At 53.0% G+C, this 18,175-nt stretch overlaps 5 protein-coding genes across 5 annotated transcripts; 1 reads left to right on the top strand and 4 right to left on the bottom strand.

Annotated features, from left to right (window-relative positions):
• Positions 1-4,777: 4,777 nt before the first annotated feature.
• On the bottom strand, positions 4,778-5,979 carry PG998_005081 (NAD(P)-binding domain protein; the record flags this gene model as incomplete). The annotated part of the gene is made up of 2 exons (XM_066871899.1): positions 4,778-5,140; positions 5,269-5,979. 2 exons carry the CDS (start codon positions 5,977-5,979, stop codon positions 4,778-4,780), a joined length of 1,074 nt encoding a protein of 357 aa, XP_066731996.1.
• Positions 5,980-6,568: 589 nt separating this feature from the next.
• PG998_005082 (uncharacterized protein) lies at positions 6,569-7,512 on the bottom strand (the record flags this gene model as incomplete). The annotated part of the gene is made up of 2 exons (XM_066871900.1): positions 6,569-7,246; positions 7,429-7,512. The coding sequence occupies 2 exons, from the start codon at positions 7,510-7,512 to the stop codon at positions 6,569-6,571; spliced, it is 762 nt and encodes a 253-aa protein (XP_066731997.1).
• Positions 7,513-7,910: 398 nt separating this feature from the next.
• On the top strand, positions 7,911-8,639 carry PG998_005083 (DOPA 4-5-dioxygenase; the record flags this gene model as incomplete). Its single annotated transcript, XM_066871901.1, has 3 exons — positions 7,911-8,083; positions 8,160-8,242; positions 8,320-8,639. 3 exons carry the CDS (start codon positions 7,911-7,913, stop codon positions 8,637-8,639), a joined length of 576 nt encoding a protein of 191 aa, XP_066731998.1.
• A 437-nt stretch (positions 8,640-9,076) lies between these two features.
• PG998_005084 (ABC-2 type transporter) lies at positions 9,077-14,014 on the bottom strand (the record flags this gene model as incomplete). Its single annotated transcript, XM_066871902.1, has 5 exons — positions 9,077-9,106; positions 9,169-11,457; positions 11,515-11,898; positions 12,096-12,187; positions 12,322-14,014. The coding sequence occupies 5 exons, from the start codon at positions 14,012-14,014 to the stop codon at positions 9,077-9,079; spliced, it is 4,488 nt and encodes a 1,495-aa protein (XP_066731999.1).
• A 3,018-nt stretch (positions 14,015-17,032) lies between these two features.
• Positions 17,033-18,105, bottom strand: PG998_005085 (Casein kinase II subunit beta-1; the record flags this gene model as incomplete). The annotated part of the gene is made up of 3 exons (XM_066871903.1): positions 17,033-17,804; positions 17,890-17,897; positions 17,947-18,105. The coding sequence occupies 3 exons, from the start codon at positions 18,103-18,105 to the stop codon at positions 17,033-17,035; spliced, it is 939 nt and encodes a 312-aa protein (XP_066732000.1).
• Positions 18,106-18,175: the final 70 nt, after the last annotated feature.

Below are 18,175 nucleotides of genomic sequence, written 5' to 3' on the forward strand. Positions count from 1 at the left end.
CTTACCACACTCCGTATGCGCCCTGCTTTCCCCGGACTCCTGCGATCTCCTGCGGACAATCTTCCTCCAGGAGCCTCCAGGAGCCTCCAGGAATCGACGACCCCTCTAAAATCCCTTCCGTAACGTGACCCTGCAACACCCGAATACGTGTACTGTACACCCAAAGTCACTCCTCTACCTTAAACGGGACTGGAGTTCGCTGTGATGCAATGCCCCTATGCCGCTATTGTGACCTAGTGGTTGGTAACTGCTGCTGGCTTGCCTCTGGCTTGCCTACTGTAGTAGTAATTCCCTTCCTGGGCCCTGACCCTCTAAAGTGCGCCGCCCCCTGCAGTACATCTCCCGCCCATGTGGCAGGTGCCCTCCTCGGCCGCTGCCGCCTCTAGGCACACAAAGTACTACATGTACCCTGGGAATGACAGCTTCCTAGCTTCGAGGCACCAACAACGACACCAGGAAACGCAAGCAACGCCCGACTTTTGCATAGCTAACTGTAAGAGCAACTGCAAAGGCCCGACTTCTCACCGTCCTTCTCAATTCTGTCCCGGGAAGTACCGCTCCGAATATTCGGTATTCGTCAGGGCACATGACCCCTTCGAGACGCCTTCTGCCATGCTGGATTCCCATCTTCATCAACCCGGAACACGAACCCAATCTCGGTAGGTACATGGTGATTCGCCAAGATCTGATAATCAGATGGTGCCCCGGCCTTCCGCGGCCGTCCGGGAGGACTCGCCATCGGCGTAGGCCTTCGATGGGCCCCAGTGACTCAGCTCGAATTCGTATTCCCTTCCCAACAATCCCATCCCGCAACCCGAGGCTGAGCGAACTGGCAATGGGGTCATGGGGATGACGAACTCTTGCCGCTGTCGGATCCACGAAAGCTATCCTTTACTAATCTGAATCTACACCACCACTCGATCCTTCATCTTGGGCTCCCTTTGTGCCTCACATTCATCGCCAGCAGGTCTGGTCACTGGTAAGTCGCTGGACCAAAGATTCCAGGGGCGAGGCGCAGTAACGTGCTTTTCACATGTCTCATCAGCTCATCGCCTATCATCGAACCAAACCACTTTCCCACGACTGTCGAATGCAAAATCCGTTGCCCTTCCCTCGACTCTCGATTCTCGGATGTTGCGACTCGGCTTGGTTCAACGCAGGGTCTTGAGATGAGTCTCAAGCGTATCATGCAGCCTAGCAGTAAGTTCTCCTCCTTGCCATGTCTGGACCCTGAAGGGTTTGATCCTCGCTCGCTGCTGCCAGATAAGATTCTCCATCAACAAAATCTTGGACCCTTGACCAGGGGTAGACATTGGGTGGCAAAAAAGCATCAAAAAATATGATGGTCCCTCAGCCTGAGATTATGGCCCAGACACGCCTAGCCTAAAGACCTGCCAGCCTACCGCTATGTCGGAACTGGCGGCTAACTGATCTTTCCAATGCAGGCGACGCGCCGCCAGCACCTCTTCGATCTTCTCCCCTTCCCCCTTCATGCTCACTCTGTCAGTAAACGACCTGCATCACTTATGTGATGAACTGTGACTACCTATTGACCAACAACACAGGGTATCCAGTGGTATTCAATGTCTGGCAATAATATCCCCACTTGATGTGTACTTTCATGGCCCCCTCACGGCTTACAGGTATGGCACAACGGCCCTGGTAATAACTCTACTTGTCCTCTTTTTGTCATATTCACAGCCAAGAGCACTAGTGCAACCATGGCTGGTAGTCTAGTCTTCGGTCCTTGTTATGGCCATTGGCCTCGGAAAGAACACGCTTGAAGTCATCTCGCTATTCTGCCAGCCTGCACATGCCCTCTCCCGCATACGATGACTTCTAGACCACGCTCGAGCCCACTTGCCACGGTAAAGGGTGGAGATGGGAGGGCCATCTGGTCCCCGTTCGACTGCAGGTGTGCGGGACTCAGAGTGGTAAGTGTTGGCGTCGATAGTCTCGTTCCTCTTTATTCTCCGGCGAGATTCCGCACAGCAGGTGGCGGGCGCGGATCACGGATTATGCATACCCACTGCGCGCGCACATGAATCGTGTACAGATGCAAAGAACCTCCATACAGCACGATCTCGATGCGATATTCGACCAATGAGTGGGCCTGTCTATTGGTCTAGAGCGTGCATACTTATCTACAGGTCACCATGATTGGTGTCTCGTCGACTTTTCGGCTACTTTTCTGATGCCATGGCCTGGCCAACACCCATACTGCATACATGTCTTTTGCGTCGTCCTGAAATGTTGCCTCGTTGCCAAATCATTCCAAGCTTTAGACGTTTCGTACCTCGACCCATGGGTGGATCTTGACCTACTTTGGCCTTGGTTTTGATACCACTCACGCTGCAGATGCAAGGCTCAACGAGAGATTTAGTCAAGCTTGTTATTCTACGCTGCCCAGGACTCGAACGTCATTGTGGCATTGCAAAATAGACTTGACGTCGTGGTTCAGAAGCAGCTCAGGACCACTTCGTCGTTAGTTGCCTTGACCACAGGTGGATGAGGCCATGTTACTGCATGTCGATGGTCCCCGACCGGGGCCTTACATAAGATTTACCTCAGAAGCCCACTTCCATCTCAGCGAGGTATCAGTGGTTATGCGAACGACTTCGTCTCAAGCTTTGCATCTGTTTGCTCCGTCCATCCGAGATGTTTGCTTCTCCATCTTTCAGCCAAGCGGCTCTCTTATCGTTAGTGTAACCCACCGCCTCTTCCTCGTCTGGCCTTCTACCGATGCCCTCGTAAGGCCGAGACCGCGGGCCAATCAGCTCGCTTCCTGCCTGCCCACAACTTGCGAATATAGGTACGATCTTAGTAGTAAGCATAGACGGGCAACCATTTCGGCTCTACTACACTGCACGTAAGGGGTCGGGTTATCTAGCCTAGACGCAGTGACAGCGGTATGAACTTTATTGCTATTGCTTTTATACTCATAGTAGACGTCCTATAGGCGAATGGGAATGCTTCCCTTGTGATGGGGATCTTGCCCAGTACACCCCTTTTTCGCAGTGAGCGGAAGAGCTAATACCCGCAGGAACATCTCGCTCGGTGTGAAAGAGCTAGTTTTGTCTTTCCTCTTGACGGCTCGTGCAGTAGACATCTCTATAGGCTCGGCATGTCTGATCTGCGGTGTAACGCCGGTACGGCACGTACGGCACAGCACACAATAAGTTGGATGGATAACCTGATCGAAAGAGGGCTGGAACCACCTTATAGGTCTGGGCATCACAAATCACATTTCTCCGCAAGACCAGGTTGTAGTGTTGGAGATGACTACGTCCGAGATTAGATCTTCACGCGCGGGATACATCACCGTATCTCCAGGGCACGGATGGGGATGTGATGTGGAAGGCAGGTGGTACCTGATTGTACGTACGATGTGTTGGTGTATGCTACACTTCGATTAATTGACGAGTGACGCGCCAAACTCCATAGTGCCCCCTCATTGACTGGCAACCTCCCTTGGAGAAAGTCATTAAAGGAATCCTGGCAAGGCTAGCCAGCCTCCAATACTCCCCCAGATACATCATTACCTCCACTTGCCGCGTCTCGGCTTAACTAGCGGCGGTATTTTGGATATCAACAATGAAGAGAGCTTCCTAGAGTACTAGTATACCAAACCACCAACAGAACCGCGGATGACGACGCCCTTGGAAAAAGGGGAGAAACACCAACACCAATCAAGAAAGTTCATGCGACGGGAAAGAATGGCTGGCCCTTTCGGGTCTCCGGAAAGCAGCCTGCGACCTTATCCTTCTTCTTTTATGTAGAGAGTTGACCCAAGTCCGCGGTATGCAGGAATGACTGACTGCTACTGCAGGAGTAATGGCCTCGGCAAGATTTCCTTCAGTGGTGTTGCGTTGCTGCCTCCAATTCAGCCGCGCATCCGGATACACTTGCCTAATCCATTCCCTGCTCCGATGCTGCTCGAGAAGATTGTGATGTCTTGCCGGACATCATTGAAACTTGGCAACAGCCATCATGCATTCCTGATCAAATATCCTGTCGCAATCATGGGTGTGTATTTGCGCGCTTTGGAATTATTGATCTTGTATAACCGTCCATATCGATCGAAATCGGATGATGCCTTCACTGAGTAAAAGACATACGATAAGATATAGTGACCTATATTGAACCAATGCAGTCTTACCTATCTCTGAGTGATGGCAGAATTCCACATCCTCAAAACTCCGCACAATATCCATTTTGAATGCAGATAGAATTAACCCATTATGCGCCATTAGCGAAGCAAGGCAAAACTTGAGACAGGAAAGGGGTGGCAAGACACGCGGAAGTAAACCCTCCAATAATCGCTGTAGTGTGCCCAGGAAGTCATTCTTTCTTTTGCTTTCCGGTTCAATGTCAAGGTATGAGCCTAACGCCCAGGAAGTCATCCTTACAATTGGAGAGGATATTGACCAGAGGTCAAGTATATGGGACCGAACCGATTGGAAAGGGGTGCGTCTTACCAGCAAACTCAGCTTAAACATGCGAGTATCACGTCTATATAGACATTGCTACAGGTGGGCATAATCTATTGTATATAGTAAAAGACGTCTATCATAATTTAGAGAACAGCAATTCACAAAACTGTATGTGTATCGTAGAGTGTCCTTAAACGTTAGATAAGAGGCAATCTTACGTATAACCTCACTCACAGTTCAGATTGCACTATAGCTCATTGTTGAGAATCCAACCAACAATGCTGTATTGAACTATGTAAGTGCCACTGATCTCTGTTCATCGATTTTTTCTTGGAAAGACTTCTTCAGTTACCCAGCTGCTTCTCCGTCCACTCCCAGAGCTGATCCGAGAGGTTGTCATCCTTGGCTACCGCCGACTCTTTGTCCGGGATCCCCACGGGCTCATAGTACTTACCACTTACCACATCCGGGCTTGTGGCCGCCCACAGGTGGTTTTTGACGCCCGTAGTAACGGGCACACAGACGAGGGGCGCGATCGGAGCCGTGAGCCGCACCAACAGGCTCTCCTTGCTGAGGGAATCGGCCATGCCAGTGAGGACCCTGCCTGGGTGGACGGCCGCCACTTTCAATTGGGGATAACGACGTGCGAGCTGCTTCGCGAGGTCGATGAGGGCTAGTTTACTTTGGCCGTACCGCTGGGTGTATGACTGAATTTTCGTGCGTAGTTTACACTGTCAGCATGCAAACGTCTAAGCAGATCCGGGGGGGGACAACTCGTGATCAACAGCCTTTATAATCGATGCAGTGGGGAGTGGGGGGATATGAATCTACCTACCATCTCGGCACATGACGTCTTGAGCTTGTCGAACTGGATGCCACCTTTTGGTGCCATGGCGTGCCCCTCGCTCGACACCACCACAACGCGCGCGTCAGGCTGAAGCTGCTCGGCGGTTCGGGCCAAGACTGGCACCAACAGTCGGGCCAGGAGCGCATGGCCTAAATAGTTGATGCCAAAGTGCGACTCGTAGCCTTCGCGCGTGGTCCCCGGGGCGACGCGAATAATCCCGGCGTTGAGGACCAGAATATCCAGCCGCTCCTCGCGGGCCAGAAATTCGGCCGCGCATGCTCGCACCGTCTCGAGCGAGCTGAGGTCCAAATCCAGGAACCTAAACTCCGTACGCGTCGCCACGTCATCATTGTTGTTTTCGCCACTCATACCACGCCCAGACGCCGGGTTCGGCCCAGATGTCGCTTCTTCTTCTCCTTCTGTCCCGTACGCTTCCCGAGCAACACGGCGGAGGATTTCCTCCTTCTCGTCTGGGCCGCGAGGAAGATCCGCTATGTAGAGCCGGGCAGGCTTTCCGTACTGGGCGAGCTGCACGGCGGTGGTCCTGCCGAGATCCCCCGCGGCGCCGGTGACCATGACGATCTTCCCCGCCAGCGACGGGATGTGGTGCGATGGATCGAAAGACGTCCCTTTGCCGCTTGCAGCGTCATTCCGCGACCCGAACAGAGTGACGCGCATCATCTCCATCAGCTGAGCCATTGTGTTCGCGATGGTCGTGATATAGCCGACTCAGTCGCAATCCCGAACAGGTCGACGAGGACTAGGATTTGTGAGTAGTGCTTTGGAGATATGAATCAAGTTTCTAAGTAAGGAGCCGTGTGCCATGAAAGAAGTTTAGGCGGATTCAGCTGACATGGAAATTAAGAGGGCAAATTACAGCGCATGTGCCCAATGGTCATCGTCTATTTTTGGCATCATCTAGCCGGACCAGGGTCTCGGGTCTAGGACGAGATTCGCTGTGAGCTAGATGAAGACACCCACCCACTAGGCGGACTAGGTTAATTAGGTATGGAGTCTGAATAGCAAGGTACAATGACCGGTGAAGCTGGCAGGTTCCAGGCCGTCTCCAGCTTGCTCTCGATACGAGGCTGAGAATTTCATCTAGTTACTCAGTACAACCACTCTGATCATGTGGTAGGTAACACGGCTGGCAGGCTAGCTCTAGACCATTGCTGAACCCCTTACTTTGTGGTTGGCGATAGCAAAGACCCCTCAGTCCAATTATAACCACCATACGCTTTTGCCCTCGAGTTTATTTAATTTCGCAACCAAGTCTGCAACGGCTAACTCAATCGACTCGTTTCCCCATGGGGCCTGCATAGTATTCTGGATAGGACGCCCGATAGCCCAACAGTGACTCCCCGATCCACTTGCCCAGGACCACCATGAACCCGCGGCTGATCCACCAGTTCATTCCGTTGGGGATGCCGGGAACCGGGATGGCGAGCGGGCCATCAACGGTCCAGAGGAACAGCTCGAGCTGAAACAGGCTGGGTTCCGTCTTCTGTACGCGGCAGTCCTCGAGGTAGCCGAAGAAGTTGCGGAAGAAGCGGTGCTCCATCTCGGCGTCCTGGGACTCCGGGTCGAGGCCGATATCCACGACCAGATCTTGGTCCTTGCTGGCGTTCTCAAAGCGGTGGAACAGACCGGCCTGCAGTGTGATGTGAGGATCGCCCCCGCGCATGACGACTTTCTGCTTGGAAGGATCCGGGTGCGTCGGCTGGTACCACACCCCCGTCCCGGAAACGCAGCGGAATCGTTCGGTCTGGAAGAGATGGAGATGCAAAGGAGGGTTAAAGAAAGAGCCCGGCGGGATGCTGTGCCGTACGAAATACTCGGACCCGGGCGGGGAGAACTCTTGCCACGACTTGTTGTCCTCGTAGTAGACGCGGGCCTGCGACGCCGTATTGCGGCGAGGCGGGTTGCTGCCACGCAAAAAGACAGCATGGTTGATTTGATCGGGTGTCTACCAGAAGAATTACCGATTGAAGAAGAAGTAGGAGGGGAAAAAGATATATATTGTGAAGATAGATTGGAATGAGCAAGGAAACGCCGGAGTTGGAGATGGGATGGTTTTCTATGGTTGGTGGAGATCAAGCCCCCCCCCAAAGTCCCAAGTCCCAGGTCCCCAAGACCACCACTGCTTACTGTCTGCTCAGCCCCAATACTTAGACGGGATGCGCAGCAAAGCTGAACGACGACAACAACAACAACAACGTAAGCGCCATTCATGGTGTCTCGTACAGTTTGCCCACTGGGCTGCTGCCACGGTCGGACAATCATGGGTTGAACGCTGGCTCGCACTTTGGATTGAACTGGATCCCACCGGCCATTTGGTGCTGCAAAGAGAAAGAGGCACACGGGCGTGAGTACCGGCGTCGGGGCGGTCCCATCGGGTGTGATGCGTGCCCGACGACCGCCCACATCCGGGAGTTGTGGTAGAAGTCCTAGTGCTTGGAGCAGTTGACAATTAGACAATACAGGTTGGAGATGACAAATCAGGGCCCTGACTATCACGCAATTGAAGCCCCGAAAGCCGATTACCCCACAGTCGTGTTGGTTATTAGCGACTCGCCCGTCGCTCCAAGCACTTGCTTCTCTTTCTGTCTGCGCCCGACAAGACGCGAACCATGTCTTTGATCCCCACGTACCCCAGCCCTTTGACGGGCTATGCCAATGCCCCTCGCCTGCCCGACGAGAGGAACGAGGACGGCAAGAGTTACACGAACCCTCCGCGTGAGGGCCGCAGCGAAGCCTATGACCACTTCGTAGAGCCGTTGGATAACGGGCGGCGAGGCGGCTTGTGAGTCGTCTTCACACTTCGTCCCATTGTGTACCAACAGGTCGTGGCCCAGCTCATCTGACAACTGCCATGTTAGTGACGTACACATTTACTACTACCAGACCAACAAAGACCAAACCGAGTACGCCCACCAGCTATGGGAGCGTATTCGTCGCGAATGTATGTCTGCTATTCTCTTTTTATCATCTCTCCCCCCTTCGCGGTCCTATCTATAATCTAATCATCTATGGTAAAAGTCCCCGAACTCCGTATCTATACCCTCTGGGACCGCCCCCTAGGCCCGCACCCCGTCGCCATGTTTGAGGTGAACTTGTTCACGCCGGCGCAATTCGGCGCCTTCGTGGCCTGGCTGGCTGTCTGGCGGGGTCCCCTCTCGGCACTGATCCACCCGAACACAGTCATGACGGCCGAGGAGCACGCTGCGGGCGTCGACGAGATGGAGGTGGAGAAGCGCAACCATCTCGAGCGGGCCATCTGGATGGGCGAGCGGATACCGCTGGACACCGCCATCTTCGACAATGCCATCGCAAGGAAGCGACAGAACCGCCAACAGTAGTAGCCGCAAGCAGATGGGAGCTTGTTCGTGTTTCACTGATGATCCCGAAACATTGTCAGTCTGCCAGTCCCATCCGAAGTCAACATTTGAACATTCGGAATCCAAAACGTGGCTTGATTCTGTGATTAGTTTTACTTTATTGTTGATGTATTATAATATGTATGGCCCATGCGAGGAGGGCTAATAACCCTCTAAAGTGTAATGTTCTCATCCAGTCTATGTCTAAATAAACGTCTCGTGTAGCCCATCCCAGCGGACATAATACGTGCAAGCGTTACTCCATGATGCAAATATGCTGAGATTGAGAATGGAAAGGAATATTCGGGCAGAGAGGTCGGTAAATGAAACCTGGCTAAAATCTGGTCCCTTTTAGACCAAAGCTGGTCAAACGCGCAGCAGGACGCTGAAATGGTAGAATAAAACGGTAGATTAGTGATTTATCGGCGGTTGTAGTTTAGGAATCGAGTCTGGTAGTTCATTGTTAGTAAAAACCCCCTTTGTTTTATTGCAATGGGCTGGGGAGACTTACTCCGAGAAGAATGATGATGATATTGGACCCCACGAAGGCGAGGAAGATGCCCAGGTCCCTCCAACGGTTGGAGAAGCTGAAGCCGAGTGGCTCGTAGAACTCGTTGCCAACCTTGTAGGCGCAGTACTGACAGGCACTGGTGGCGTTGTCGACAATGTAGCCAAAGCCCGTCGGGCTGTCAAAGTAGTTTTTCATGTAATCGCCGCAGCTCATGCCCTCGGGCGCATTGAACGTATTCAGTTCCGAGGGGGCGCACTTGACGGGCAGCCCCTCGAGCGCCGTTGTAGCCATTCCGCCAATGAGACGGGTGAAAGGGTCGAGCTGGTACAGCCAAACGCGCCAGCCGTAGGGCATCTGAGGCGCGGGGATCGTGACACCGCAGAACAACGCGAAGGTGATGATGATGAAAGGATCGAATTGACTCGAGATGTACGCTGAAGGGGTGAGCGCTGCTAGCAGTTGCCCTAATGTCACGGCGAAGAATTCCGTGATGAGGACCATGAAGAACTGGAAACCGGCGCGGGCCGATTCCGTCGGGAAGCCGGGCATGTAATAGATGGGCAGGAAGAAGCAGACAGCGCAGAGAACCGAGTAAGGCGCCTCGGCCTGGATCATGGCCACGGTGAAAGTAAAGACGCTGTACATCTTGCTGGACTGCTCGCGAAAGAATATAGCCCGTTTGATATGGTACATCACCTCGACTTGCGACATGACCAGAGCTGGAAGTACCGTGACCTGGAAGATGACGAAGACCTTGTACTGCAGGGAAGAACGAGAGCTGTCGAGGTTCAAAAACACGAGACCGGTGAAGAGAGCAATGATAACATGGTTGAACAAGCGAGTGAAGAGGTAGTCGGGAGAGCGCCAGAAGGAGAGGTTGGTGCGGCGGATGACGACCTTCAGCTGGTGAGACAAGGGCGATGCGTACTCGCGCTGCATGGCAGGATCGATCTCCTGACCCTTGCGCTCTTCCTTCAATTGTGAGATAGTGTCCTTGACGTTAGCAAGTTCGGGACTGTCTCGCCAGATATCGTGCCAGTCACGGTCACCGATACGAGGAGCACTTCCGGCGCCAACGGCTTCAAGCATGAACTCAGCGACGTTGTCTGTGTCTTTGGCAATGGCCCCGTGGCGCTTCAGGTAGTCTCGTAGGACAACAGCATCCTTGCCAATGTCTCCAAAGTATACCGTTTGACCACCTCTTTGCAGCAGTAGTAAACGATCGAAGTTCTCGAAAAGGGCTGCATTCGGTTGGTGTATCGTGCAGAGGATGGCTTGGCCGGCTTTAGCTAGTTTCTTCAAGAATCGAACAATGTTGAAAGCACTTTGGCTGTCAAGACCGCTGGTAGGTTCATCCAGGAACAGCAGGAGCTGGGGCTTGGCAGCCAATTCAACACCAATGGTGACACGCTTCGCCTGCTCGACGGTCAACCCAAACTCCGGGGTTCCGATGATGGCGTCGGCCATGTGCTCCATCTCAAGCAAAGCAATGATCTCCTCAACGTAGGCGTACTTCTCTTCCTGGGGGGTCTCAATGGGCTGACGGAGATCAGCAGAGAATCTAAGCGCTTCTCTGACAGTCTGAGAAGGGTCGTGCATGTCGAGTTGTTCGGCGTAGGAGGTGCATCGCTGGAATTCCTTTCCGGGCTTCACTCCGTCGACCAAGATATCACCAGAAATGACACCAATGTTCTTACGAGCCGCCAGCACGTCAAGCAGCGTAGTTTTACCAGCTCCAGATGCTCCCATTAGGGCCGTGAGCTGACCGGGCTTGCAGTAACCATAAACGCTGTTCAGGAGGCGACGCTGACCACCAGGGACCGGCACATCATAGTTGAGGTCTTCCCAGGTAAGCACACTCTTCGATTCAATGCTCAGGTTGCTTTCTTCGTCGGCTTTCGACTTCTGACGCCCAAGGCGTTTATTGGCTAGAGCCTCGTTCAAGCGCTTGCGCTCCGCATTGGGCTTCTGAAAGATTTTGGCAGTGTTACCACCCATGCCGTATTTGACGAACTCGCCCAGAACGACGTTCATAATCAGAAAGAAGACGATGAGTGCCATGATAATTCCGAAATTTCTCCACAGATCGGATGGAGCATAAGAGAACCCTTGTGTGATATATGCAGCACCGCTGACCTGTTCGGTACCAGCCTGGGAGCCTGCCAAGGTGCAGACTTGGTTCTCGATATTATCGTAGCCTGGACCGGAGGGAATTAATTGAGTGCCGCTGCAGGTTAACTGACTATCCTTGAATTCATTGGCCATCATGCTAGAAAACGCAAGCCCGAGCTGTACTGGAAGTCAGTAGGTCGGTTCGGGTTGGTTCGGCAACATGAATCTACTTACCGCGTTGACGTAGAAAAGCCATCTTATCCACACAGGCTGTGATTGATACTGTATCAAATAGCCGGAGGTGAGGATGAAAGCCGTTATCAAACAGACAGCAAATTTGATTGCTACATCGAAGTCTGGACTCACACAGCCCATGATTCGGAATGTCAAGGTCATGGCTATGTTTCCACATAGAATGAGGAGGTAGAACGTAAAGAAGGCACCAGGAGTCCGCGTAAGATTCGTCATGAAATACACGATTATGGCGAATACTAAAATGCGGACAGCGCTGAATGCTGTGTCGACGAAAATCTGAGCGATCCAAAGCGAAGACGGCCGGTGAAAGGCATAGGCCTTGTGCTTATTGACAATTGCGCGGCCCGTCATGGTACTATTTGACTCTCGGCGTTAGTAGCTGCTCTTTCGGGAAGTAAATCTCATGCCTCAAGAGGGAAACGAGGTAACTCTATGCTCCCAAGATCGGCTGGAGAAGGAAAGAATGGAGTCTCAATTACCTGGCTAACTCAGAGAAGGCCTGCGCTCAGATGAAAACGTTAGTAAGTATTGTACATCCCATCGAAGCACACAAAACTGACCTCAAAGGCGTTGAATAGGAGAGAAACGAAGAGAAGACCACCCTTGCTGAAGGCACTGCCAGAGCTTTGGGACAGATTGTAGTATAATGTGCCTGCAACTCAGTTAGAATACTTTTTCCATAATGGATCACAGATCTCAAGAGGAAAGAGAGGACTGTAATGAGCGGCACACTTAAGCGTCTTAAGACATGCCGGTGCAGGAGAGAATGAGGCCAGAAAGTCATACCTAGTACGATAGCGATGACGATAGTCCGGATCCAAGAGATAACCATCGCGGTCTTGTCTTGCAGCTTGAGCGCGAATTGACGCTTCATCAGAGCCCAGACCTGAAGGTGGAAACCGACATTGTAGACGGAGTGCTTAGCACCACTGCGCTTGCTCTCGTGAACAGCCGTCTTGAAGTCGTCGTGCTTGTCAGTCTCTTGTTGCAAGGTGGCCTTGTAGGCATCCATTTCATCCTTGAGTCGCGCAGCATGGGAAGACCGTTTGAATGCCTCGCATAGGGTTTCGGCATTGTGAGGCGCGTTGGCAGGCGAGTAGCCTTCGGCATAGTCCCTCTCCCATTCGTCAGTGCAGCCCGTCACATAATCCGGCGACGTTTGCCTGGGCTTGGGCGCGAAACCGAGGCTTTCGAAGTAAGCTCGGGCCTCGTTGGCTGGCCCGAAATAGACCTGCTTGCCGTCGTCGATGACAAGTACCTTGTCAAACTCCCGGTAGATGTTTTCCGAGGCTTGGTAGAGCGAAACAAAGGTTGAAGTCTTGTAGAGGTTGGTCTGAATACGCAGAGACTTGGCGAAATCAAGAGCTGTGGATGCATCAAGACCTCGAGTACTGTTATCCCATGAAAGGACACAGGCGTTGGTGATCATCATCTCCGCGATACTCACACGCTTGCGTTCACCACCAGAGACACCGCGAATAAGCGCATTGCCAACGACAGTGTTTCGGGTGTGCTCTATATTGAACATCTTCAAAAGCATTGTGATGACGTCCTCTTTGAACTTGGTCTTATTAAGACCGGCCGGTAGCTTCTTGGGCGTCTTGACGTCAATAGCAAATCCTAAGGTCTGCTCCACCGTCAAGGTCGCGTGGTGCACCTCGTCTTCCTGGCAGTACACGGACTCGCCACGGTACTTGTCGAACTCGGCGGCGGTGAAGGGACCATAGAGGACCTCACCGTCAACAGCTGTGTAACCATAGCGCTGGTTGGTGATGGACTTGAGGAAGGTGGTGCAGCCAGAACCGGGTTTACCAAGCACCAGCACCATCTCGCCCGGCTTGACCAGGCCGCGGAAGTCGTCGAGGATGGTAACCTCGTTGCCCTTAGGGCCGAAGCCGAGAAGTGACTTCAAGGGGTGCCAATAGTCGATGAAATTGACAAAGGCGTCTGGGAAAGTCTGGACGAAGTTTTCGAATCCGCCCATGCCCTTGACCGTCAGGCCGTCCCATAACACACCGATGTGTTTGGGCTTGATGCCGGCCTCGCGCTCGGCCTCCAAGCCGCCATGCAGAACCGTCTCTAAGTCGAACATGTCCTCGGTGGAGTGGGAGTTAGGTGAGTCGGTCAGAGAGCCTACCGCTGTCTCGGGGTCACCCTTCTCGGCATCCGTGACTGTTCCCCGACGACTGGCATGACTCTGGTGGCTGTGCGTGCGACTGGCCCGTGACAGGCCAGACAGCGAGCGCTGGAGCTCGGCGAAGTCGGCCTGGGCCTGTTCGACCGAGACGCCATTGTGGACATCCGAAGTTCCGTGGGGGTTATTCTGGCGGGCTCGTTCACGCTGTTCCTCGAGATCTGTCGTCGTACTTGCTCCAGTTGAGGGCCTCGTCTCTTTTTCGTGTTGGTGCGGGTCGCCGGTGACGTTGGTATCACCAGCAACACCGGCGTGGTGGTCCTTTCCGGTGGCGGTCCCCTCCATCTCTGGAATGGTGTCGCGCTTGCTGTGTGCTCCAGACTATGCCGTCAAAATTCCCGCCGTAATGTCCCAATTGTAAATAATTGACTTCTGTTGGCAAGGAGACCACTTGTATGACGAGTGGAATGCGACAGCTGCGGAGCTTGCCCCTTTGCGGCGCTCTCTGGGATCGATTGACAGGCAAACCAGGTTTAGGAAAATTGGGAGTAAAGGAGAGTCGAAAGTGAAGCTATGTCAAGGGAAAAAGAAGTGGCATTTACGGGAGGGATGATGGGTAAAAAAAAACCCTACCGATCCTCACTCACTGTCACAATCAGGCGCGGGACGGACGTCTTGGCTGCTCGTAAGGGGAGTAGACGCGACTTGGGTGCACCGCAAAGTGGCGAGAAAGAGCTTCCGGGTGTTGATCAACCATTTGTACGGACTTTCAAACCGAAGGCGGGATTACCAATCACTGGCCGCCTCCCTAGTGCGGTGGGGATAGCAACGGCAACGGTAGATTTCTCTGCTTGGGGCTGCTTGGAGGGCCCCTGCAATCTCATGGGGAAAAAACACAATCTTTTCTTCACGCCCTACTTCGGTGCCTGGCTCCTGGCAAGGGACTGAAGATATGTGGTGTGTACATACGCTGGAACGGTAGTCCACACGCCCACACTACCCCACCAAATACGGAGCCTAGGACCTAACACCGCTGACCTCCCGGCATTAGCGAGAGTGAGCGTGGCTTCGTGGGCATCCATCTCAGTGGAGCTGAGCCTAAAGGCCCTCCCGCCGGACGAATTCCATTGCTTCTCTGGGTACCAGTAGATGCATCATACAAACCGCAAGTGCATACATATAGAGCGTGGAAAGACGACGTGATCAAGCCAGAAGAGGCCATTATTGGTGTGGTCTGTAGTCGATTCGTCGTATGTAGCATTTCTTTCGGATGGGGTATAGTATCGTACACCGGCGGGTCGGAAGCACCATAAAAGTTCAGAAGCCCGCGGAACAATTTGGTTCTAACAGGGGTGCTTCGGCTTGTGGAGGGAATGCACTGCTATGTAGACTGTACTGTGCCTGGACCCCTGGCCGGCGAATGAGCCAGAGTGATTCATATCTTGCCGGTTCCAGCGAACGGGATGAAAATTTGTCTGAGCAAGATATCAACAGCCAACGTCCGGTTCGGTTCGGCCTTGACCTACCCCGGCCAGAACCCCGGCAATGGGAGTGTGATGGATGCACCAGATACATATGTAAAAGACTGCAATGCAACAAATCACGTACCTAGCTCATGAAACACATATCCATCTGTACATGTAATGCAGGACGTGCAACATCTTTCGTACGTCAACGGTTGTTTCTCCATACGCACATATGCATGCACGTTTCGTTTTGACGGTTTGCTGCCAAGAAGTGGCGAGCAGCTGGAAGAGCCATTGGTCAGCAAACGAAAAGAAATATTAATATAGTTGCCTATCGTGACACTGTCCTGTTGGTCAGTTCGACCCCCTCAGGTCTGCTGCGCCAGGGGGAGAAGGAATCGGAAAGCGGTAGTAACGGTTGGGTGCTTATCTCCGGTTCACGATCACAGCTGCCAGCCTGCGTGTTTGCCCGGATGGGATGCAATAGAATGCGACCAACCCGACCTGTAAGAAAAGCACGAGAAGCACCCAAGACGATTCGGGAAGCCAAGGAACACATACGCGTCGGACGGGGCCGCGGAGCCGCGGGCAACAATCTAGCATGTGTGTTCTATTCGTGGTTTGCTTCAGATGGATGCGCCCCCCGATTGAGATCAGATAAGCGTTGGGTTAGGTACCTACCGCAGTGGGGTGGGTGAAAGGGTGAGAGACCGACTATCCAGCGATAACTGGCGAATGCGAAAACGGTGGAGAAGAGCCAAGATATGTACTCTTGAATTATTCAGCTTTGGCCGGTCTCACGGATAGTTTGTACGCCCCGACGCCCGAGTTTGGAACATCCAGCCGCTGATCAATGTTTCCCGTAGGATAGGGATACCAACATGTAGCTCGATTCCACGCCGGATGACTCAAAGCCAGCCGGCACATAGGCCACCTCTACTAGTACATACACTTGACAATCTTTGAAGAGTTCTGTTTCCCAACATCGGCTCCATATTGACAAATGGCGAGTCAGGGGCCTTCACTAAGCCCAGATAACCGTGTCATGAGTGCGGGCTGACATTACCGTATTTCCGCCGCGCGCCCACCGGCTAGCGAGACCCTGCCTTTTCTACGGTACTACGTGCGCATAGGAAATTATTTTCTTCTCCTGGTTTATGTATTATGCACTGTCTTCTTGCAGAGCGATGAGCCGGCTCTCTAATTCATTCATCTTATTGGAAGTTTCGGTCTCGGAGGTATCCTGAAAGTCACTTCATCTAATTTGTGCGTGCACAAGTTACACAGCATGCACGTAACACATAATGCAGGCCCCTAATCATATCTGCCTTCATATTCAGGGGGTTGCACAGACGATAGTACAAAACAGAATTTGTAGATGCGGGAAGAAGAGAATAGATTATAGTGAGCAAACGCTATCTATGAGTTTGGTTTGGCATCTGATGGTTCTTCGGATGCAACAGCTCATCTCGCCTTCTCAACTGCGTTTGTTATTCAACAGGATGTGTCTTCTACGCCTCCTCCACCACCCCCATTCTGGCACTATCAATAAATTTCTAACCAGACTCGCGAAGGACGCCGACCATACCAAACGGCATTTCTCAAACCCTTATAACACCATTGATGCGGGAAAAGTCTAGCTCGCCTTGGCATGGTAGGGAAGGTGCATTGTGTGTGTGTGTGTGTGTCCATGGCCCGGAATCAACATGCCCCTCGGTTCTCAAGTCGGTTTGGACACGAGGAGAGTGTTGTAATCAAGTAGATTCGGAATTCGTACTTTGTCGCCGTATGTCCTGGCATGCAGGACCCGATAATGTTTGCTGGCTCGGAGCCCGTAGAGAGTAGTTGGATCAGTATAGTTCGTGGTTATGAGGCAAAAACTGCATCCGCGATCGTATCACAGCTCCGACTCTACCCCGTTTGGCTCAACAGTCATAGGACTTCCGTTCTGGCCACCTTGGCCGTTCTTTCTCCGTGCTCGTAGCCGCCGTATGGGCCTGCCGTTCAGATTCATGGTGGCATCGTCCTCATCCTCGCTGTCCGGGTTATCCTCCACGAAGCGGCGGGCTTCGTCCAGCTCCGACATGTCGTCAGGCTTGTCACGAAGCCATTGCATGCGAGGGCCTGAGCGTGCAACCTCGGAGACACGGAAGCCATAGATGCGGGGCTGGTAGATCTTGCTGCTGCCGAGACCAGGGGCTATGTTACAGATGTACATGCCGTTGAGCATATCCTTGTCGTCCTCGGTGACGCGTGTACCGGCGAGCACGTCCGCGCCTCGTTTTGTGAGATCGTATTCGGGGAAAGTAAGCAGGAAGAGTGCACCAAAGGTCCGACCAAAGAAGGCGCCATCGACGGTTTGGAAACGGCTGTTAGGCGGAACGTAAACGTCCAGGCAGGACGGACAAAAGAGCTTGACCGTGTCTTCACCCGGGATGTCCGACAGCCCGACGGGTAGAGTGCGAGCCTGTTCGCAGTTGCTGCGCGGGCAGATACCAAAGTGACCCAACTCGTACTTCTCCGACATCTGCTGGATGCCAGCGCGAGAGCAGATGAATCGTTGGTGGATCAGGCCGTACAGCATCTCGGCGGAGGATTCGATGACGGAAAGATCGCTGGCAATGCGACTGTGGTTCCTTCGCTCGCCTTGCCTCATTCGGTTGTCGCCCCTTCTATCGATTCGTCCTCTTCCTCCTCCTCCTCTTCCTCTTCGTCCTCGTCGTCTTCGGGTTCGACGTCAAGAATCATCTATACAAGAAAACCTCTTAGCACGCAGCAGTGGTGTGGCGAGTAGAGGCAATTTCAACTTACCTCTAGGGCCTCCTTGTACATGGCCACTTGGGTCTGCAACCCGGTTAAATTGAAGTCATCCTCGATAAACTCTTCAGAGACTTCGGCGAAATATTCATGGCCCAAGAGTGAGCAGAAGGAGGAGATCCAAGACTCGGGAGTTCCAGAAGAAGTCGACATGATGATCGAGGTGGGACCAACCAAGGCTCAGCCTGCCTGCGAATGCCAATGTAGATTGTTGGAGGGGTCT

Source organism: Apiospora kogelbergensis (genome assembly GCF_038363985.1).
Source record: "Apiospora kogelbergensis strain CBS 113332 chromosome Unknown utg000003l_segment0_segment0, whole genome shotgun sequence".
NCBI classification, from domain to species: Eukaryota; Fungi; Ascomycota; class Sordariomycetes; order Amphisphaeriales; family Apiosporaceae; genus Apiospora; species Apiospora kogelbergensis.